We start from the raw sequence: 15,671 nt of genomic DNA, 5'->3' as shown, positions 1-15,671 counted from the left end.
TTATGCAACAGAGCGAAAAGAACTCTGCAAGTAGCATATTTTAACTCAGAATGCGACCAAATTCATCCTTCAAAGTTGGGTTTGGAAGGGTCCTCCCTTTGGGAGCGGTGCGCTTGTAGGGTGGGTAACTCATCTGAATGATTGCACTTGTAAGGGAGAGTGTGCTTGTTAGTGTTCTCGCTGAGATTTTTGGGGTGGCTGCTTTGTTTGGCTTTGAAGCAGTGCATGCCTCCAGGTGCTAACAGTGCATATCTCTCACCCTCTGCATGGGTTGCTTGTGTCTTACGATCCCCCAGATGTCTTGAGCACACAGAACTGCAAGTTTGGTGATCACTGCACCTTTGCATACTACCAGGAGGAGATCGATGTGTGGACTGAAGAGCGCAAAGGTACACTGCGGCGTGAGCTGCTCTTCCACACCCCTCGAGGGCCCAGTCGTGCCAACCAGACGGTGGCCAAGCTCCTTCAGGATCACCAAGGCATCTTCACTTTCCTCTGCGAGGTATGCAGGGCATTTCTGGTGGGCACACCTTGATGTTCCTTGCTACTGAAGTAAGAGCTACAAAGTAATTAGTTGTACCAGAAAAGTAATTGAATCCTATAGCGCAGGTGACAAGTTAAAGACCTGCCTCTACTTTGGCTTGCTTCTTCTGGTGTCTGTGCGATGGTGTTAAGTGATGTTATTTTTGAAGACCCCCTAAGCTATTGCTAAAACACTCCGCGACAAAGCGACAGCAAAGATGTGAATTAAGCTGAAAGAAGTGTATTTAAACAAACAAGGTGCGTTTCCAAGGCCAGCCGCTATACTGTGGAATGTAGCCTAGAATGTTACCCTAAAACAGCCACATTCTACAAACTTGCTACAGGTAACTAACTGCCCTTTTTCTTTAGTGGCTTGTTCAACAGCCCTTGATTTTGAGGAGATAAAATCTTGAAGGAAAACAGAATACGCCTATTAAAATATTTGTACTTTTCAAACTCCTTTTTACATGTAGGTGCTTTCTTCGAGATTGGCGAACAAATGTGAAGGACTACCCTGTCCGCCAAACGCACGCTTCACCTGCTCTTTTCAGAGTCTCGTGAAATGTTTCTGCAGCGGAGCTCTGCTGGCTCCTCCAGTGTAAATCTTAGCTCAACTGCCCTATGTACATCGGGCAATCGGTCTAAGTACCTGAGACTGTCCGCTTTATTATGGGTAGACATTACTACATACTCCTTTTTTTGTTAAAAAAAAAAAATGATCCCCTTCCACATGCTTGGTTTAAAACTCCCAGCATGTTACAGGCATTTATTTTTTCTTTCTCAAAAACAAACTCTAGCTTGGGATTTTGTTTTTGAAAAGCAAAACGTTTGCTAAGTGGTTGCATTGAACATGGCAACCGCTCAGTAAACATGCAGTGCCTTCAAAGGAACTGCTGGCACCTCTTTAAGCACAGAGATCTCTGCTGACCTGCGACAGATCTCTAAATATATCCAGCAGTGTTCTGCAAGGGCAAGGAATGGACATAAAGCATGAACGTTTGCACCAAAACAGAAGAATATGTGTACAGATCCAGGGGCTGTATCCAGAAATACCTCAAGGTCTGGGATATGTGATGGAATTATCATTCATCAATTTGTCATTTCTCCTCTAAAATATTGCTCCAACTGTAACGGTTTTCGAGGATTCGTTGTGCAGGATGACTGGTGGTGTTCGTTGCTTTTTTTAGGTTTTGCCTACAGCGCGCTTTTGCTGTCATAGAAAGCTATTGTGAATTTTAAAAAAAAGCTTAAAAACAAGCTTAAAGCCCACCCCATACTTACCTTTATTTACCATTGGTTAGATCCTACGTTGCTCTTATTTCCTTGCTTCTCATTGGTAAGGACCTCCTTCTGCTTCCACTTTCTGTTCTCCCTCTTCTGTCATCCATGCAACTTGGACAAAGTACAGTTCCTGTCTCTGCAGCCAGTGTCCTTCCACTGGCGGCTGCTGGTAAAGATCCTGTTTTCAATTTTTAATTGAGCACTCCTGCATGTGTTTGCAGGCTCTCTCTAACCCCTCTCCCCGCTTCATTGTTTTCCCTGTCTCTCCCACCATCTCGATTTGTCTTTGCCTGTGTAGTTTTTTTATAGCATTTTTTTAATATAGCGCAAACTCAACCTGAAGGTATTGGAGCGCTGCATTGTTTCGTTTAACCCATTCACCGTGCCGCCATTGTTTTCCACCCTCCTCCCTCTTGTTGCTTTTTCCCATTTTATTTTTCAGAAAGTTCATATAGCAAACACTGGACCTAAGGTATTGGAGTGCTTTGATCAAGCTACATGTACTTTACCCAAGGACACGTTCATTTTAATGTTTTAGGCACAGGGAGTTTCAGTGATTTGCCCCGAATCCCAGGATGTTGATTTAGTGCAGAAACTCTAATTTGGTTGTCCAGTTCTGCATTCGGCAGTTCTGCCCATAGCGCCACATCCCTTTTGAAAAACATTGACTAAGCCAAATAGCCTACACAGAGCTATTTGGCTTTGTTAATGTTTTTTAAAGATGTTGCATGGCAGCGCATTACTTACCTGTTCTAAATCAATACACGGAGTTGACAAAAAAGGCTCCTGAAAGCGCAACAGAGTAAATGCCTCCACTGCCCTGACAGACTAAAGGACTGGCCAACAAACTCTCAATGAACCTCTTAGTTCATTCTGTAATTTCCAGGTGATTTGAAAAGAAAGCTGTTTCTGGAAAGACACTTCTTTTCAAAGCAAATATAAGGTAGACCTTTTGTTTTAATATTAGTTTCCCATACTGGTATATCTCATACTCCTTTGCCCCATGCTAATTCGAAGCCTCAGTGCAAGGGGGATGCCATAAGACTGAAGGAAAAAGAAAAAGGGAGATATGGTCAACAAAAATAAGAACCAACAGGGGTGCGGAGAGATGATTTTTTTTTTTTTTTTTTAATTTTTGAAAACCTTTATTGTGCACGAGGAAAAATAACAAATACGGGCCTACAACCATCCGGCTGGCCACGAACACTCAGTTGAGCACTACAGCTTACATTATGGCGACACAGTACTGCATCAGAACCACAAACATTGAAAGGAAGAAAAACTGGAGGATGTCGCAGCACCGTGGCACAGGATGAATGAAGGTTAAATTTTAAAGTTTTTTGTTATGCAACTATCGTTCAGGCCGTAGTGTTCCGTACTAATAAAATAAAAAATAAGAACAAGGTCCATGTAGGTGGGACACGACATTAGCAACTATATCAAGCAATTCGTATATCAACAATCAAGTCCCCGCCAGGCAGGATGGTTACACAATATCCATGCTACACAGTAGCGCCTATAACCCAGTCACACTACCACTGCCACCCAACACCCAGCACTTCCTACCATGGGCAAAAAGGTGAAATCATAGAGGAATAAAACAGGTCCCATAGAAACTAACAAAAAGGAAATATAACCCCCCACCCTACACACATGCAGAGGCTATGGCCTACCCCCCCTCTAGCAGCGTGCCTGTCGCCCTATAAACCCGAAATTTAGGAAGAAGAGAAGTCGGAAGAGAGGAGAAGAGACAGCAAGAAATGCCGAAGGAAGGAAAAAGGAGATGAAAAGAAAGAAAATGTCACTCTTGACTATAGGGAGGGAGAAAAGGACAAGCTAATCTACCACTCCCAAAAGAAGGAGGCGGGGAGGAGCCCACCCAGCAGCCGATCTCCCGGACTCCCAGCCATCTGCAACCCTAGCGCCTTGCGGAGTAAACAATCAACGTCATGTAGGAGAGGAGGAGCAATTCTGAGGAAACAGGCAAGGGAAACCGGAACAGTCCCAACCCATTCTCCGCCCGCCCCTGTATCTATCACATTGAGTAAAGCCTAGCCCTGGCCCGATTTAGGACGTCCCCCTGTGCCTGCCCACCCCGAGAAGCCTGATCCAGCAAGAAGAAGGGGAAAGCCCTCCCCCATAAGAACAAAGGGACAAGATGGCCACTCTCTGCAATGGAGAAAGGTCCTGGAACAAAGTAAAATACGCCAGTCCCAAACCAGTTCGGTACTGAAATCGAGCAACCAGATGAAACCCACAGTACTACACAGAGCGGCAAACAATGAGGCCCCCACAAAAGAAGCACAGTCAGGCAGGATAGGCAAACATAGTGGCAGCAGCCTCTGGGGCTCCGTGGGAGGGGTTGCTCTCCGGGCTGGAGAGGGAAACAACGTAGCAGTACACAAGCGGGAACATTGTAACTCAGTCTCCTGAACACCACGGGGTCTTCGAATAAGTCCACACTTTTCCTGCAACAATGTCGCACTGACCGGGATCAGGGGGGGCTGTGCCGCGGAGCAGGGGGAGAGGATAGGCAGAATGTATTCCGATCCAGCCAGGCAGCCTTCGACCTTCTCCTCCAACTGCAGCAAATTCGCACGCCATTCGCACCGCAGTTCAGCTAATGCCAGGATAACAGAGGCGAGGGTAATTTGTGTGTGGTCTCCCATTTCCCCCGCAGAATGTGCCTCCGCAGATAAGGCAGCTCCCAAAGCAGACGTACAACGGAGCTGTCGGACGGAGGCCAGGGCGCCACCCGCCATCTCCACAGAGGAGCCGCCACTCGGGTCCCCACCTTCGAGCATATAGCGTTGTCAGGCAGCGCCTGGGCAGGAGAATATGAGCCGCTCCCCCGAGGCAGGATAGGACCACCTTCGCAGGATGCCAACAATGGGGGGGGGCTCCTTGCCGGCCGACACCGGAGAGGCGAGGCAACAGGGAGGCTACGGCCACTGAGGCGCCCACGGCATGCGCTAAGCAACGAAAGGGTGTCTCACCGCTGGTTCCGCGAAGAGCAAGTCAGGAACACCGTCGGCAGGCAGAGACAGTCGCTAGAGCGCGCCAACACAAAGGCCGACTCTCCCGTCAGCCAGTCCAGGATATCAGAGCCCCCGCAGGATAGTCGTCTCCTGCGGCCACGGCAGTCACTGGCGGTGCTTTGCAATGCAGAGCACGGGTCCGGGCCAGGGTCGTCTCCCCTACAACTCTCGACGGTTCTCGGTCCGCCGAGCGGGTAGAGACACCGGAGGGGCACCTCCGGAATCGTGAATCCTCCTTCTTCAATCCGCCGGTGCACAAGTACAGGATAGGGAGCAGGATCATTGTGCGGGAAGCAGGGGCGCAGGGAGCCGGGAGATCACACGTCCGTCTCCGCGGCCATCTTGGCTCCTCCCCCCGAGAGATGATTTTTAAGAGCTATCCTGGCACCACCTCCCTAACACCTCCATAAATTACTCAAAAAGCCTGTTCAGCTCTAGGATCATGTGATAGGCAGACTTTGGAGGTGATACAGGCTTGTAGAGAGAGCTGGTGTAGATCTTTGATGATGGGGGGAATTGGCGGAAATCTGTGGAATCTTGAACCATTGGACAGAGCACGAAGAACTATCTTCAGAGGGGTAAGATGTTGTTCTGGGACATTTGTGCGTAAGGGTCTTTCTTCACTGAGGGCATATATAGCTGTTGTGAAGTCTCCTTTAAGGAGATAAGCTTTTACTTCATGAACATGATGTTGCCTGCTCCTCTCTTTGTGTCTACTGCTGCTTGGTGGGCCATTAACTGTGAAATATTTTGGAAATTGACTCTCTCAGGGAAAAAAAACCCTTTTTCAAATTAATAAGTGATTTCTGATGCATACTTCTACCTTCAGATTCCTCACCTTGTGAATATCCCCAGGTGCTCGACTGAATCTGGAAACTTTCATCTCCTGTGCTGGCAGATGGAATTGGCTTCATTTCTACTCTAGAAGAAGCACAGGTATGACATCACTGGCGCCATATAGTGAGTGCCACCCAGGCTTACCAACATTGCTTCCGTTTTTCCCATGCCCTTTGGGGCGGATCCAGGGCTTCACTTCTATCTGTGATTCCTTCATTTCTCTAAGTATCCCCCAAATTCATCAATGCAGTGCTTAGATAGGACTACACCGCTAAGTCTCCCTACCACCCAAAAAAAAAATCAGACTTCAAGCCCTGCTCTCCAGCAATGAACGGATGTCCCTATTCAGCCACCATAAGGTCTGCCTGTGGTGCCTAGGATCAAAGCAAGGCTTAGATTTGTGCGACGATTCTGGCCTTATGCACACCAAGGCCATTAAGGAGCGGGAGTCCAAAATTCTGGCCTGTGCATGTGACAAGCATCTGGCGCATTGCCAGTTCCAGTCGAGGTCTGCTATGAAGTCACATTCCTCGTTGTCCTTCAAGGAGATAAGGAGGAAAAGGGATGATGACAAAACTCCTCTTTCACCGGATGTCTCCCAGAAAGGTCCCATCAGCATTGTCTGCCTATAGTGGAGTCCTCCTCGGAGTCAGAACTTGTAGATATCACTCTGCCTAAGGAGCCCCTTCCCATCCAGGTCCTGCTGCTGCCAAGTCCATTTAGCTCTACGGTGTAGGAAGCTGGCTTTCTATTTAGTGTACCAAAATGAGGTGCACTGTGCAGAGTGTCCAGGTATTCCTTACTAGTATACAGGGGCTTGCTTTAACAATCCCAAGGTGCTCTATTTGTGGTAGTGTGGTCAAGCAGCCTTAGACTTCTCAGAGGGGAGTGTTAGGCATTTAATGGACAGACAGTCAATCAATAAGGCACACACTCAATCAGGAAATCTGACACCAATTTGTAAAAAATAGCACAAATTTGTATATATTTTTAGACGCCAAGATATTCAGGATCAGGTAAGTACTTTTCGTGTTATCGATTTTCAGAAACTTAGAAAATACAGCTGTCAGATTTGAGGCATGAACCTCAAACCTGGTGATGTTATTCTATGGGCGAAACATACACTGCACAGGGTCACTTGCATACAACTTACAGGACTGTTTTTCTGGACTTAAGGTAAGTAGCGGTCAAGGTCCAAGAAAGCACCAACAGTTCGAGTTTACCTGCCTTGTAGTGTCCGGATCCAGATGGCCTTTTTGCGGTGGTTGCCTCGAATGCTACACATTGCAGTCATTGGGGGAATGGTACCAGCAAAGAAAGGCTGCAGGCGAGGACTGGGGGGAAAGTGCGGCAGAACCCACATGAAGGCTGGCTCTTGAGGGTCTTAGGACCACATAGACCCCGTCTGTTTCATTGGACTCTGGCTCGGAGGCTTTGTGCATAGGTGTTTTTTCCCGCGGGTCAGCGAGTATGAGGCTCTCCGAGTTCTCAGTGCATCTGCCGAAGAGGAATAAACAGAGCAAGATAACTTCTGGCATGGAGCTGGCCTCTGCTGATGTCCCTCGACGTGCAGGTAAGTTTTGGCAGCGGTGGTGTTCGGGCTGAACACAAACAAGTCTAGGTGCTTGCACAGGCTCCGTCCTGTACCCCGTGTATTAGTGCAGGGAGCCTCTGAGGGAGCTCAACGTCTGAGGTGTATGTCTCACCTTATGCTTGATGTAAAGCGCTCTGATACCCTAGCTTGGGTCTGGTTCGCGCTCTATAAAACTCTAAAAAATAAATTAAATAAATAAATAAACGTCTCGAAGGCTGGATGGATCAATGGGGCTGACCTCCTGGACACATGGTAACCTTCTCCTGAGCTGCTGCTGCGTCTGTGGACCCGGTGGTCAGCAGATTGGTGAACCGGACTGTCCTTCGGTGCCTGCAGGCAAGTGGCTGGCTGGTTGGCAAAGTGCTGACAGCCCTCAGAGGCTTTGAGAGGATGCTTAGCTGTATTAACAATCGGGTCTTTGCAGTTGTCAGAGCAGAAGCCACAGCTAGGGTTTGGCGCCAAGTCCACAGCTAGTCCATGGTTCTTGCGTTTTCTGGCTCTTCTTTGTCCTCCTCTTTCTTTAATCAGTCGAATCTGAGCTCCTGGTGTCAGGGGACTACCCAAAAAGTACATTTTAAGGGTGTCAAGCAGAGTGAAGGGTAGTAGCCATTGTGCTACTTACCCCTTGGGTTACTATACCCCCTATCTGCCAACTTCTTTTAGGAAGTGGGCATAACCGTGTCCCAGAGTTCCTAATTCCATCAAAAGCAAGATGGTGGGGGAGGAGCCTAGCCGGCGACCAAGATGGCCGCCTGAACCCTCGGCTCCGCTGGTCCGTTCCCTTCTTGTCCGAGCCGCTAACTATCCTGTAATTTACACTGAACCCTTTCGGCGGCTTCGGACTCGGAAGGTGACGCTGCGCCCGACGGTGTGCTCCCCGTCGCTCTCCACTCGGCAGAAGCGAAGGAACGTCTCAGTTTGCTTCCCGGCGTTACCTGATGGCGACCATGTCTTTGTCTTCGTGGAAGGCTGGCCCCGGCGGTGTGGAGCAGCGGCCATAGACGGCGGATCGGAGTCGGCTGGCGGTAAATTGCTGCTACAACGAGTCACCCGCAACACTGTAGCATCCGCTTTCCTCTTCACGTTACATTGTGATCGCGGCAACCAGCGATACTTTGTATCCCTCTCCTGGAGATCACTGTGAGCCTTCGCCTTCCGACGACTTCCCGGGGGCCATCTTGAGCCGGGCGCTCCTGAGCTTGCTATTGAAGACACGGCCGGACCCTGAGAGTATTGCTGTCTGCTGCCCTTATACTACAGCCGGGATATCGCCACTATGGAAAGTGCAGCCCTTGTCCCCGAGATCTGGATGCGCAAGTCGAGACGCCGCAGGTTTGCCGTGCAGCTGGAAAGTGGTGTTGGCAGAGGGGCCCAGGAACTGCCTCATGATTGTGAGCCCCACGGGCAAGAGGTTATACCGTCCCTTTCTCCTGACCTGCCCCTGAGCCTAGGGGACATTCTCGACGCCCTGGCCGCCTTTGGAGCAGATGTGAGGTCCAAAGTTCGGGACCTGGGGGGTCGACTGGATGCCGGTGGGCTCGCCCTGCCCCCCGTCGATCGAGCCTGCGTCCACCTGCGGGGCGCTTCGCCACACCCTGAGCTAGGTCGTGGTGAACCGACTGGATGGATATGCACGGGGGTGTTAGTGGAACTGGACCAAGTGACAGCCTCGACTTTGCCGGAGTTAACTGTGGACCGTGTGGGAGCTCCTGAATTACCGCACCGACTTGAGAAATGCCGCTGGGAGCCATGTTCTGGACTTTCCATGGGTACCGCTGGCGGCTCTGACTACTGTGGTGAATCCATGTCGCCACCGTCTCGCTGGGTTGTCGTTGGAGACTCGCTGCACTGCGCTGCTTCTCTTTATACAGTTTGGGACCCCACGGCACTGGACTGGTCAGACACTGGTGGCAGGCGCTTTGTCCCATGGTGGTTCCTGGGGCTTTCTGCACTGCACCGGACGGCTGTTTTGTCCCTATACCTGATTGGCGCACTGGACCGAAAGGGACAGGGGTGAAGGCGATCCTTCTTTCTTGTTTGCTTCTAATGGACTGATTTGCCGGGACTGTGGTGGGTAGACGGGAGAGCCAGGCGTTGGGTCTGTTTTTTTTTTTTTTTTTTCTCGCTTGGGGTCGAGGGAGAGGTGGCCGTAGACATACAATTTTGCTGTCCTTTGGGCACTCAAATCTGGCCCTCCTCCGGATACAAATGTGTACCTTTTTCTTTCATTTCTTCTCTTCTTCATTTCGGGTACTCTTTATTGGGCGACAGACACACTGCTAGGGGGGGTAGGCCGTAGCCTCTGCATGCGTGTAGGGTGGGGGGGATTTTTCTTTGTCATTTTTAGTTTCTACGGGCCTTATTTTTCTCCTGTCTCTGTTTCTTTTTCCTTCTCCTTTTTCTCTGGGTCAATGGACTGTGGTGGGGTGGGTGGCGTCCGGCACGTATCGTCCCCTGTGATTATCGCTCCTTTTTCGATATCCTGGTGCCGCCATCTTGGTTCTGTATTATTGCTCGCCTTTGTTTGCAGGACGTCACCCATGAACGAATCTGAACGGATTGTTTGAGCTCGGACCCTTTTCAACGTTTACTATTTTATTGTGTTCTATCTATTATAAATTTAAATCTCCAATTCTCATTCTTTTCGGTGGTGCACGAATTGCCAGTGTAACATTTATAATTCTTTTCTTCCTTTTCTCTATGGAACTCTTTCTCTTTTCCCTCTTTACTTGTCTCTACATTTCGGGTTCTCTTTTTGGGGCGACAGACACACTGCTGGGGGGGGTGGGCCATAGCCTCTGCATGCGTGTTGGGTGGGGGGTCTTCTTTGGTTCGTTTTTGTTTCTATGGGCCTTATTTTTCTCCTTTCGTGTTTTCTTTCCTTTTTTGCTTTTTCCTGGGTCAGTGGGTTGGTCTGGTGTTAGGAGGGTAGCGGTTGGCGTGCACCATCCGTGGTGTTTCAACATCCTGTTGTGCTAGCTCTGTGCCGCCACTTTGGCTATGTTTATTGCTCGTTGGATTTTATTGAAAGACGTTGCCCGCTTATTACTTAAATGGATGTTCTGCACACTGATCCGCTCTAGCTTTTGTATCTCCTTATATAAAAAATAATTTGAAAATTAACCTTAACTTCTCCTGACACTCGGTGCTCGTGGAATTTAGTGTAACACATGTTGTACGCTTTTATGTACTGACGTGCTATCGAGTTGACGTATATTTTGCTGCTGAGCTTACGAAGTGTCGAGGCCGGCCGGCTGGTTGTAGGCCCGTATTTGTTTTCTGAAAATGCAAAATAAAGGTTTTCAAAAAAAAAAAAAAAAAGCAAGATGGTGAAACCCTTCTTTCGTGGAGCAGATCAGGTAGCCCACCTTATGTGTAACTAACCTGGTGGTGCAACACGCCTACTCGCATAGCTAATTTCATGCCTGTCCTGATGCCAAATGGGCCTCCGGACAGGGGGTGGCATCTCCCAGGTCTGGGGGAAGCCAGGGTCGCGTATCAAAAGCTTCAGGGACTTTGAGGTCCCTGGCCTTAATATGCTAAATCCCTTGTCATCCTACTGGAGGGGGCGTGAACACCTCCCTCCGGGGCAGGCATTGCTTCTGGTATCGGAGACCACCTTCAGGGGGTCAGAAACTTGTCTGGGGTTTCAGGCTGATCGATACCAGTTAGCCAGCACCCTAGATCGTGGTAGGTTTTTCAGGAGCAACCTCTACAGTGCCCTCTGGGTGCACATCATAATAAATCTAGTACTGGAAACAGTACAGATTCATTAAGATATGCTGTTTGACACCAAACACAATAGGTTTCAGTAAAGCCATCATTTAGCTGGAGAACTCATAATGACCCAGTATATATACTTAAGATGGCTTCCCTGTTCACTCGTACCATCTACTAAGAACTAGACAGCACAGTGGTATTATCTGCTCATTCAGATATGCCCTCACTTGTAAAATAATGCACCCTGCCTTAGATCTACAAGCCTTTCTGTAGGGTGGACATACATATATTACCTGCAGTTACTTGGGCATGGCACGCAGTGAGGGTGCCATGTCATATTCTCACTCATGGTTTGCACCATGACATGCATTCTGCAATGCAGCTTGCATGCAGTTTGTATGGGGTTCCTTAAGGGCGACATAATACATGTTGCAGTCCTTAGGGACCCTCTTTGGTACCCATGCCCTAGGTACCAGGAATACCACTTACTAGGGACTTGCAGGAATGTCAATGTGTGTGCCAATTGTGTTACAATTAGACCATTTTCTTTTTTTAGTGAAAAAGTACTGGCACTCGGGCCTGGTTTGCAGGGATCCAGTGCACATTAGTCGTAAAACATCAGTACCAGTGGCAAAAAGTGAGGGTGACCATGACAAAAAGGGGAACTTTCCTAACAAGGCCTTTAGGGCCCGAAGCTCTCCAAAAAGGGGACTGCCTAAACGATGCCATCCTGATGTGAAGGAACTGTGCCAGATCAGATCTAGGTGCTGGGAGCGGAGTAAATCAGTGCTGGCACCAAGACCGGCAAATGGCGTAAAATTACTCTTGTCTGGAATGCATCCCTGAGCAATTGCCAGTGACTGAGACTAATTCAAGTATTCCTTCCATCACGATGTTGAGGATGCCCTACGTGCACGGGTATGCCCATACATGGGCCCTGTACTTACTGTGCCGTAGGACTCAAGCCAAGATTCACCGACAAAGTTTAAATAGTCTGAAAGTGCTCTGGGGGTGCGTGTGTTCCAATTTAGACTGGTCATGGTCTGGCAGTTCATTCTGTTCCTATCTCAGCGGTACCAAGACTGATTTAAATATGTACAGTCACTGAAATGGTCCTGTCAGCACTATATAAAACTCTATAAATAGGCTGTCCAGAATTCGGTTAAAACCGACTCTACACGATAATTCCCTACCGGATGAAAATCAGCTGACCTGGTTTCAACCGAGTGTCACTGATTTTCATAGTTGTTGCACCACTTGGCCACTTGATGGAGCCAAAGTATTACAACAGAAAACTCGCATCATCCTCTGGCTGGATCTGCCACTAGGGGCACGAAGTGCAATGTGGAAAGAGAAGGAAATCTTGGCGAGGAGCAGCAGCATCGATTGAGTACAGAGGCAGACTCGTGATCCAAGAGCACGCGGGTCGGAGTCTCCAAAGTACCGGGGTAGCAAAAGAGGCCGGCACCAGAGAGGGCAAGAGAAGGTGGGCGCTGCATATTTGAGCTCACATACAGTGTAACTAGGTAAAAGGTGGGAATAGCGGTATTTCAGCTATCCCGAGCTCACTGACATTCAGAGAAAGGCAGGCGAGGGTGGACGCTGCAGCCGCGAGCTCCCTGACAGGACAGGGAGGGGCCCGGCATCCTCGAGAACATTGACAGGGCAGACAGGACAAAGCAGGGGGCTGCTGCAGTCCCGGTCACACAGACAAAAGCGGTCGGAGCGTGGGACAGACGAGAGGAGAAAATGAATGCTGTCCCGGATAAATTCAGAAAAAATCGGGGAACCACCTGATGCTGCCCGCCTTCATAGATTAATACTTTACCTCTGTAGTTAGTCGGGATGCCGCCCATGTTGTAATGTACCGTTAGAAGAACTGAGATTGGTTCTTTCGTGACATCAACACCTGAAAAAATCATGGCAATCTCAGAGATCCCTGGGAGACGCGTGGCCAGCTGCTGAGGTGGAAGATGGTACAGCTGTAAATATACATGATCTTTGTCAGGACCATACCCTCTTCCTTCGCGGATTTTAATTGTTATATAACGGTAAACAACATCTCGCAAAGCCAGATCCTTTGCAACAGGGGTATATCTTTCCATAAAGCGTCCCCCTTCCCTGTTCACGAGCAAGCCTCCTTCGCCACAAGTCCCTTCAGTAATGAGACAAATGAGACAGTCTGCATCATAGATACCTGTGGGATGGAACTGCACAAACTCAAAGTCCTGGCAGGGGAGCCCCGCCCTGTTGACCCTGGCCATGCCTTCCCCGGTTACAGTTTGAGCGTTCGTGCAGCTGAAGTATGTGCGCCTGTATCCCCCCCCCCCCCCCCCCCCCGTGGCTATGACCGTGTTCTTGGCTCTGAAGCTGTGGATGGAGCCAACTTCTATGCAGAGCGCAATCACACCTCAGAACTCTCCATTCTCCATCAGCAGATCAAGAGCAAAGTACTCCACGAAATAGCTCACGTCATATCTGAGAGACCGGCTATACATGGTGTGTAGCAGCCAGTGGCCTGTCCTGCTGCCACGCAGCAGCACCGATGCGCCTGCCCCCCTTTGCCAAAATGGAGGCCTTGCCCTCCGAAGGCACGTTGATAGATCTTTCCTTCCTCTGTTCTGCTGAAAGGCATGCCATAGTTTTCCAGCTCATTAACAGAGGCGGGTGCCTGCTCGGTCGTAGTGGATGGCATCCTGGTCTCCCAGACAATCTGAGCCCTTCACTGTGTCGTATAAGTGCCGTCTCGCGTTATCCGATTCCATGTTCCCTAAAGCGGCGTTGATTCCACCCTGTGCAGCAACAGTGTGAGACCTGGTGGGGAACAGCTTAGTTATACATGCGGTGTTAAACCCTGCCTCGGATAGGTCAAAGGCTGCCCACAAGCCATCCCCTCCAACACCAACCACAATGGCATCGAATTCATGGTCCACCATAGGGTACTGGGTGGGAATCGAATCTGAAACTTTAGTAGAATTGTCCCTTCCTGGAACGGTGAAATGAAAATTTTGAGTGACAACTGTGGTAGTTGCAGTCCACCACGGCCCCATCAATAACTTGTGGTTAATTGTTTTAACCCCCATCAGCATCATATAAAGCTCACTTGCATTGCAAATATATGCTAATGAAAGTTTTGAAACATTTCAGTTTGGGAAGACTGTGACCTTTTCACACTTCACTTTACACTTGTTATCACTCATCCGACAAATCTCTTCACTGTGGAATCTGTAGCAAAGGGCTGTGAGCGCAAGGATTCTGCGTGTGGCCTGTAGCTGTACTAGCGAGAGTGGCGCCGGGGGAGGCCGTGCAGAGCAGATGGTCCGCCCTGCTGTGTTTTTAATTGGAAAGGAGAGGTAACATTTGCAGCCACTTCAAAGAGACCGTGTTCGGCACAGAATTGCACGGGCGCTGGAGCGAGCCCTGCTGCAGGCGAGGCTGTATGTCAACCGTAATGCCACGACTTTGTGTTTTTTATTTTCCTTAATGAGAGGCAAAAAAAAGAAACAGGCCCAGAAATCGGTAGCCCTGACATTATACGTGCATTGTCACCAGCTAAATCCCATTGGATGGCATTATTCCACAGATATTTTCTAAGCTAGCATTTAGACAGGCACTATCTACTGGGACAGGTGCGGGCAGAGAACAATGCCTCACCATGGCTTAGAAAGAGGCATGGAGAAAGACACAGTGTGTAGTTAGAAGCATTTCAAAATGGGGAAAAGAAAACGGGAGCCAGAAAAAAAAGAGTATATTGAAAGGTACAAGTTAATTTAAAAATAAGAAAGAATAAATAAAGCAAATTTGCAATTTATAAAGCAATAAAGAAAATAAAAAAGCAAAACAAAGAATCACAAGCATAAATAAAAAAGCAAACTGTGTACAGTAACTGTAAAAAGACACAGATGGTGCAAAGGTAGTAAATTAAAAGACGTTTAAAAGTAAAACAAAATTGATCCTACAAATATTAGCATTAACATGTTCACTACGCAAAAAGGTACGCAGTGATACACTCTTTGGCAATTATTTTTGAGTGTGATAAGAAAAGATCTCATGGGAAGCCAATGGATCTCTCACTACACATGCTCCCCTAACTCAATACCTGGTATGAGCACTCTCAATTAGCGGTACAAGGTGGAATGAAGGCCTGACATCCCTTGCATCCACACCCCCATTGGCCTGCCTGTGGTGGCCTGGTGCGGAGGTGTCAGGGGAAATGCTTCTGGGCCGGTCTGAATAGCCCAAGGGCCAGAGCAACACCAGGCCTGGCTCACGTGGGGGGAGAGGAGCTGTTGTGGTCTGCCGCACCCACACCCGAACCTGCACCAGAGTACTTCACAGGTCTTTAAAAATACCATTTACTTACCAAGGCTTTGTTGTTCTTTCACCCATTCTTAGAGCCCCTGCAGCTACACTCTGCCAATTTTGACTCAACCTGGTTCTCTGGGTGCTATGTAAATATGTAAACTATATAAAGTATATTTACTCACTCATGACCCTCTGTTGTACTGTCGTAAATATTTAATTTACCATCTTAATTTCTATGCAGGTAAGTACTTAATCAATAATAACTCAATCGGAAAGAAAGAAACCAGAGTCCGTGGTGTTAGAGTTCTTAGGGGTTTTATTCCTCAAAAAGGAATAGTCATGACCTGGATATCATGTTCCTGCAACCACAAGGG

General features: G+C 48.5%; 1 protein-coding gene and 1 pseudogene across 3 annotated transcripts in view; one reads left to right on the top strand and one right to left on the bottom strand.

Moving 5' to 3' along the window:
- The window catches only part of ZC3H7B (zinc finger CCCH-type containing 7B), a 213,256-nt gene that overhangs the window by 153,009 nt on the left and 44,576 nt on the right, over nt 1-15,671 (top strand). For both annotated transcript variants that reach the window (XM_086963525.1, XM_086963526.1), the window contains one exon: nt 297-502. In XM_086963525.1, coding sequence (XP_086819651.1) covers nt 297-502 — 206 coding nt within the window. The remainder of the gene's footprint in view (nt 1-296; nt 503-15,671) is intronic.
- Nucleotides 12,558-14,803, bottom strand: LOC147748665 (succinate dehydrogenase [ubiquinone] flavoprotein subunit, mitochondrial pseudogene; annotated as a pseudogene). Its single transcript, XR_015307445.1, has one exon. The product of XR_015307445.1 is annotated as a succinate dehydrogenase [ubiquinone] flavoprotein subunit, mitochondrial pseudogene (transcript).

Source organism: Lissotriton vulgaris, chromosome 1_1, assembly GCF_964263255.1.
Source record: "Lissotriton vulgaris chromosome 1_1, aLisVul1.2, whole genome shotgun sequence".
NCBI lineage: Eukaryota > Metazoa > Chordata > Amphibia > Caudata > Salamandridae > Lissotriton > Lissotriton vulgaris.
The sequence above is the reverse complement of the archived record's forward strand: the minus strand, read 5'-3'. Positions and strand labels throughout refer to the sequence as shown.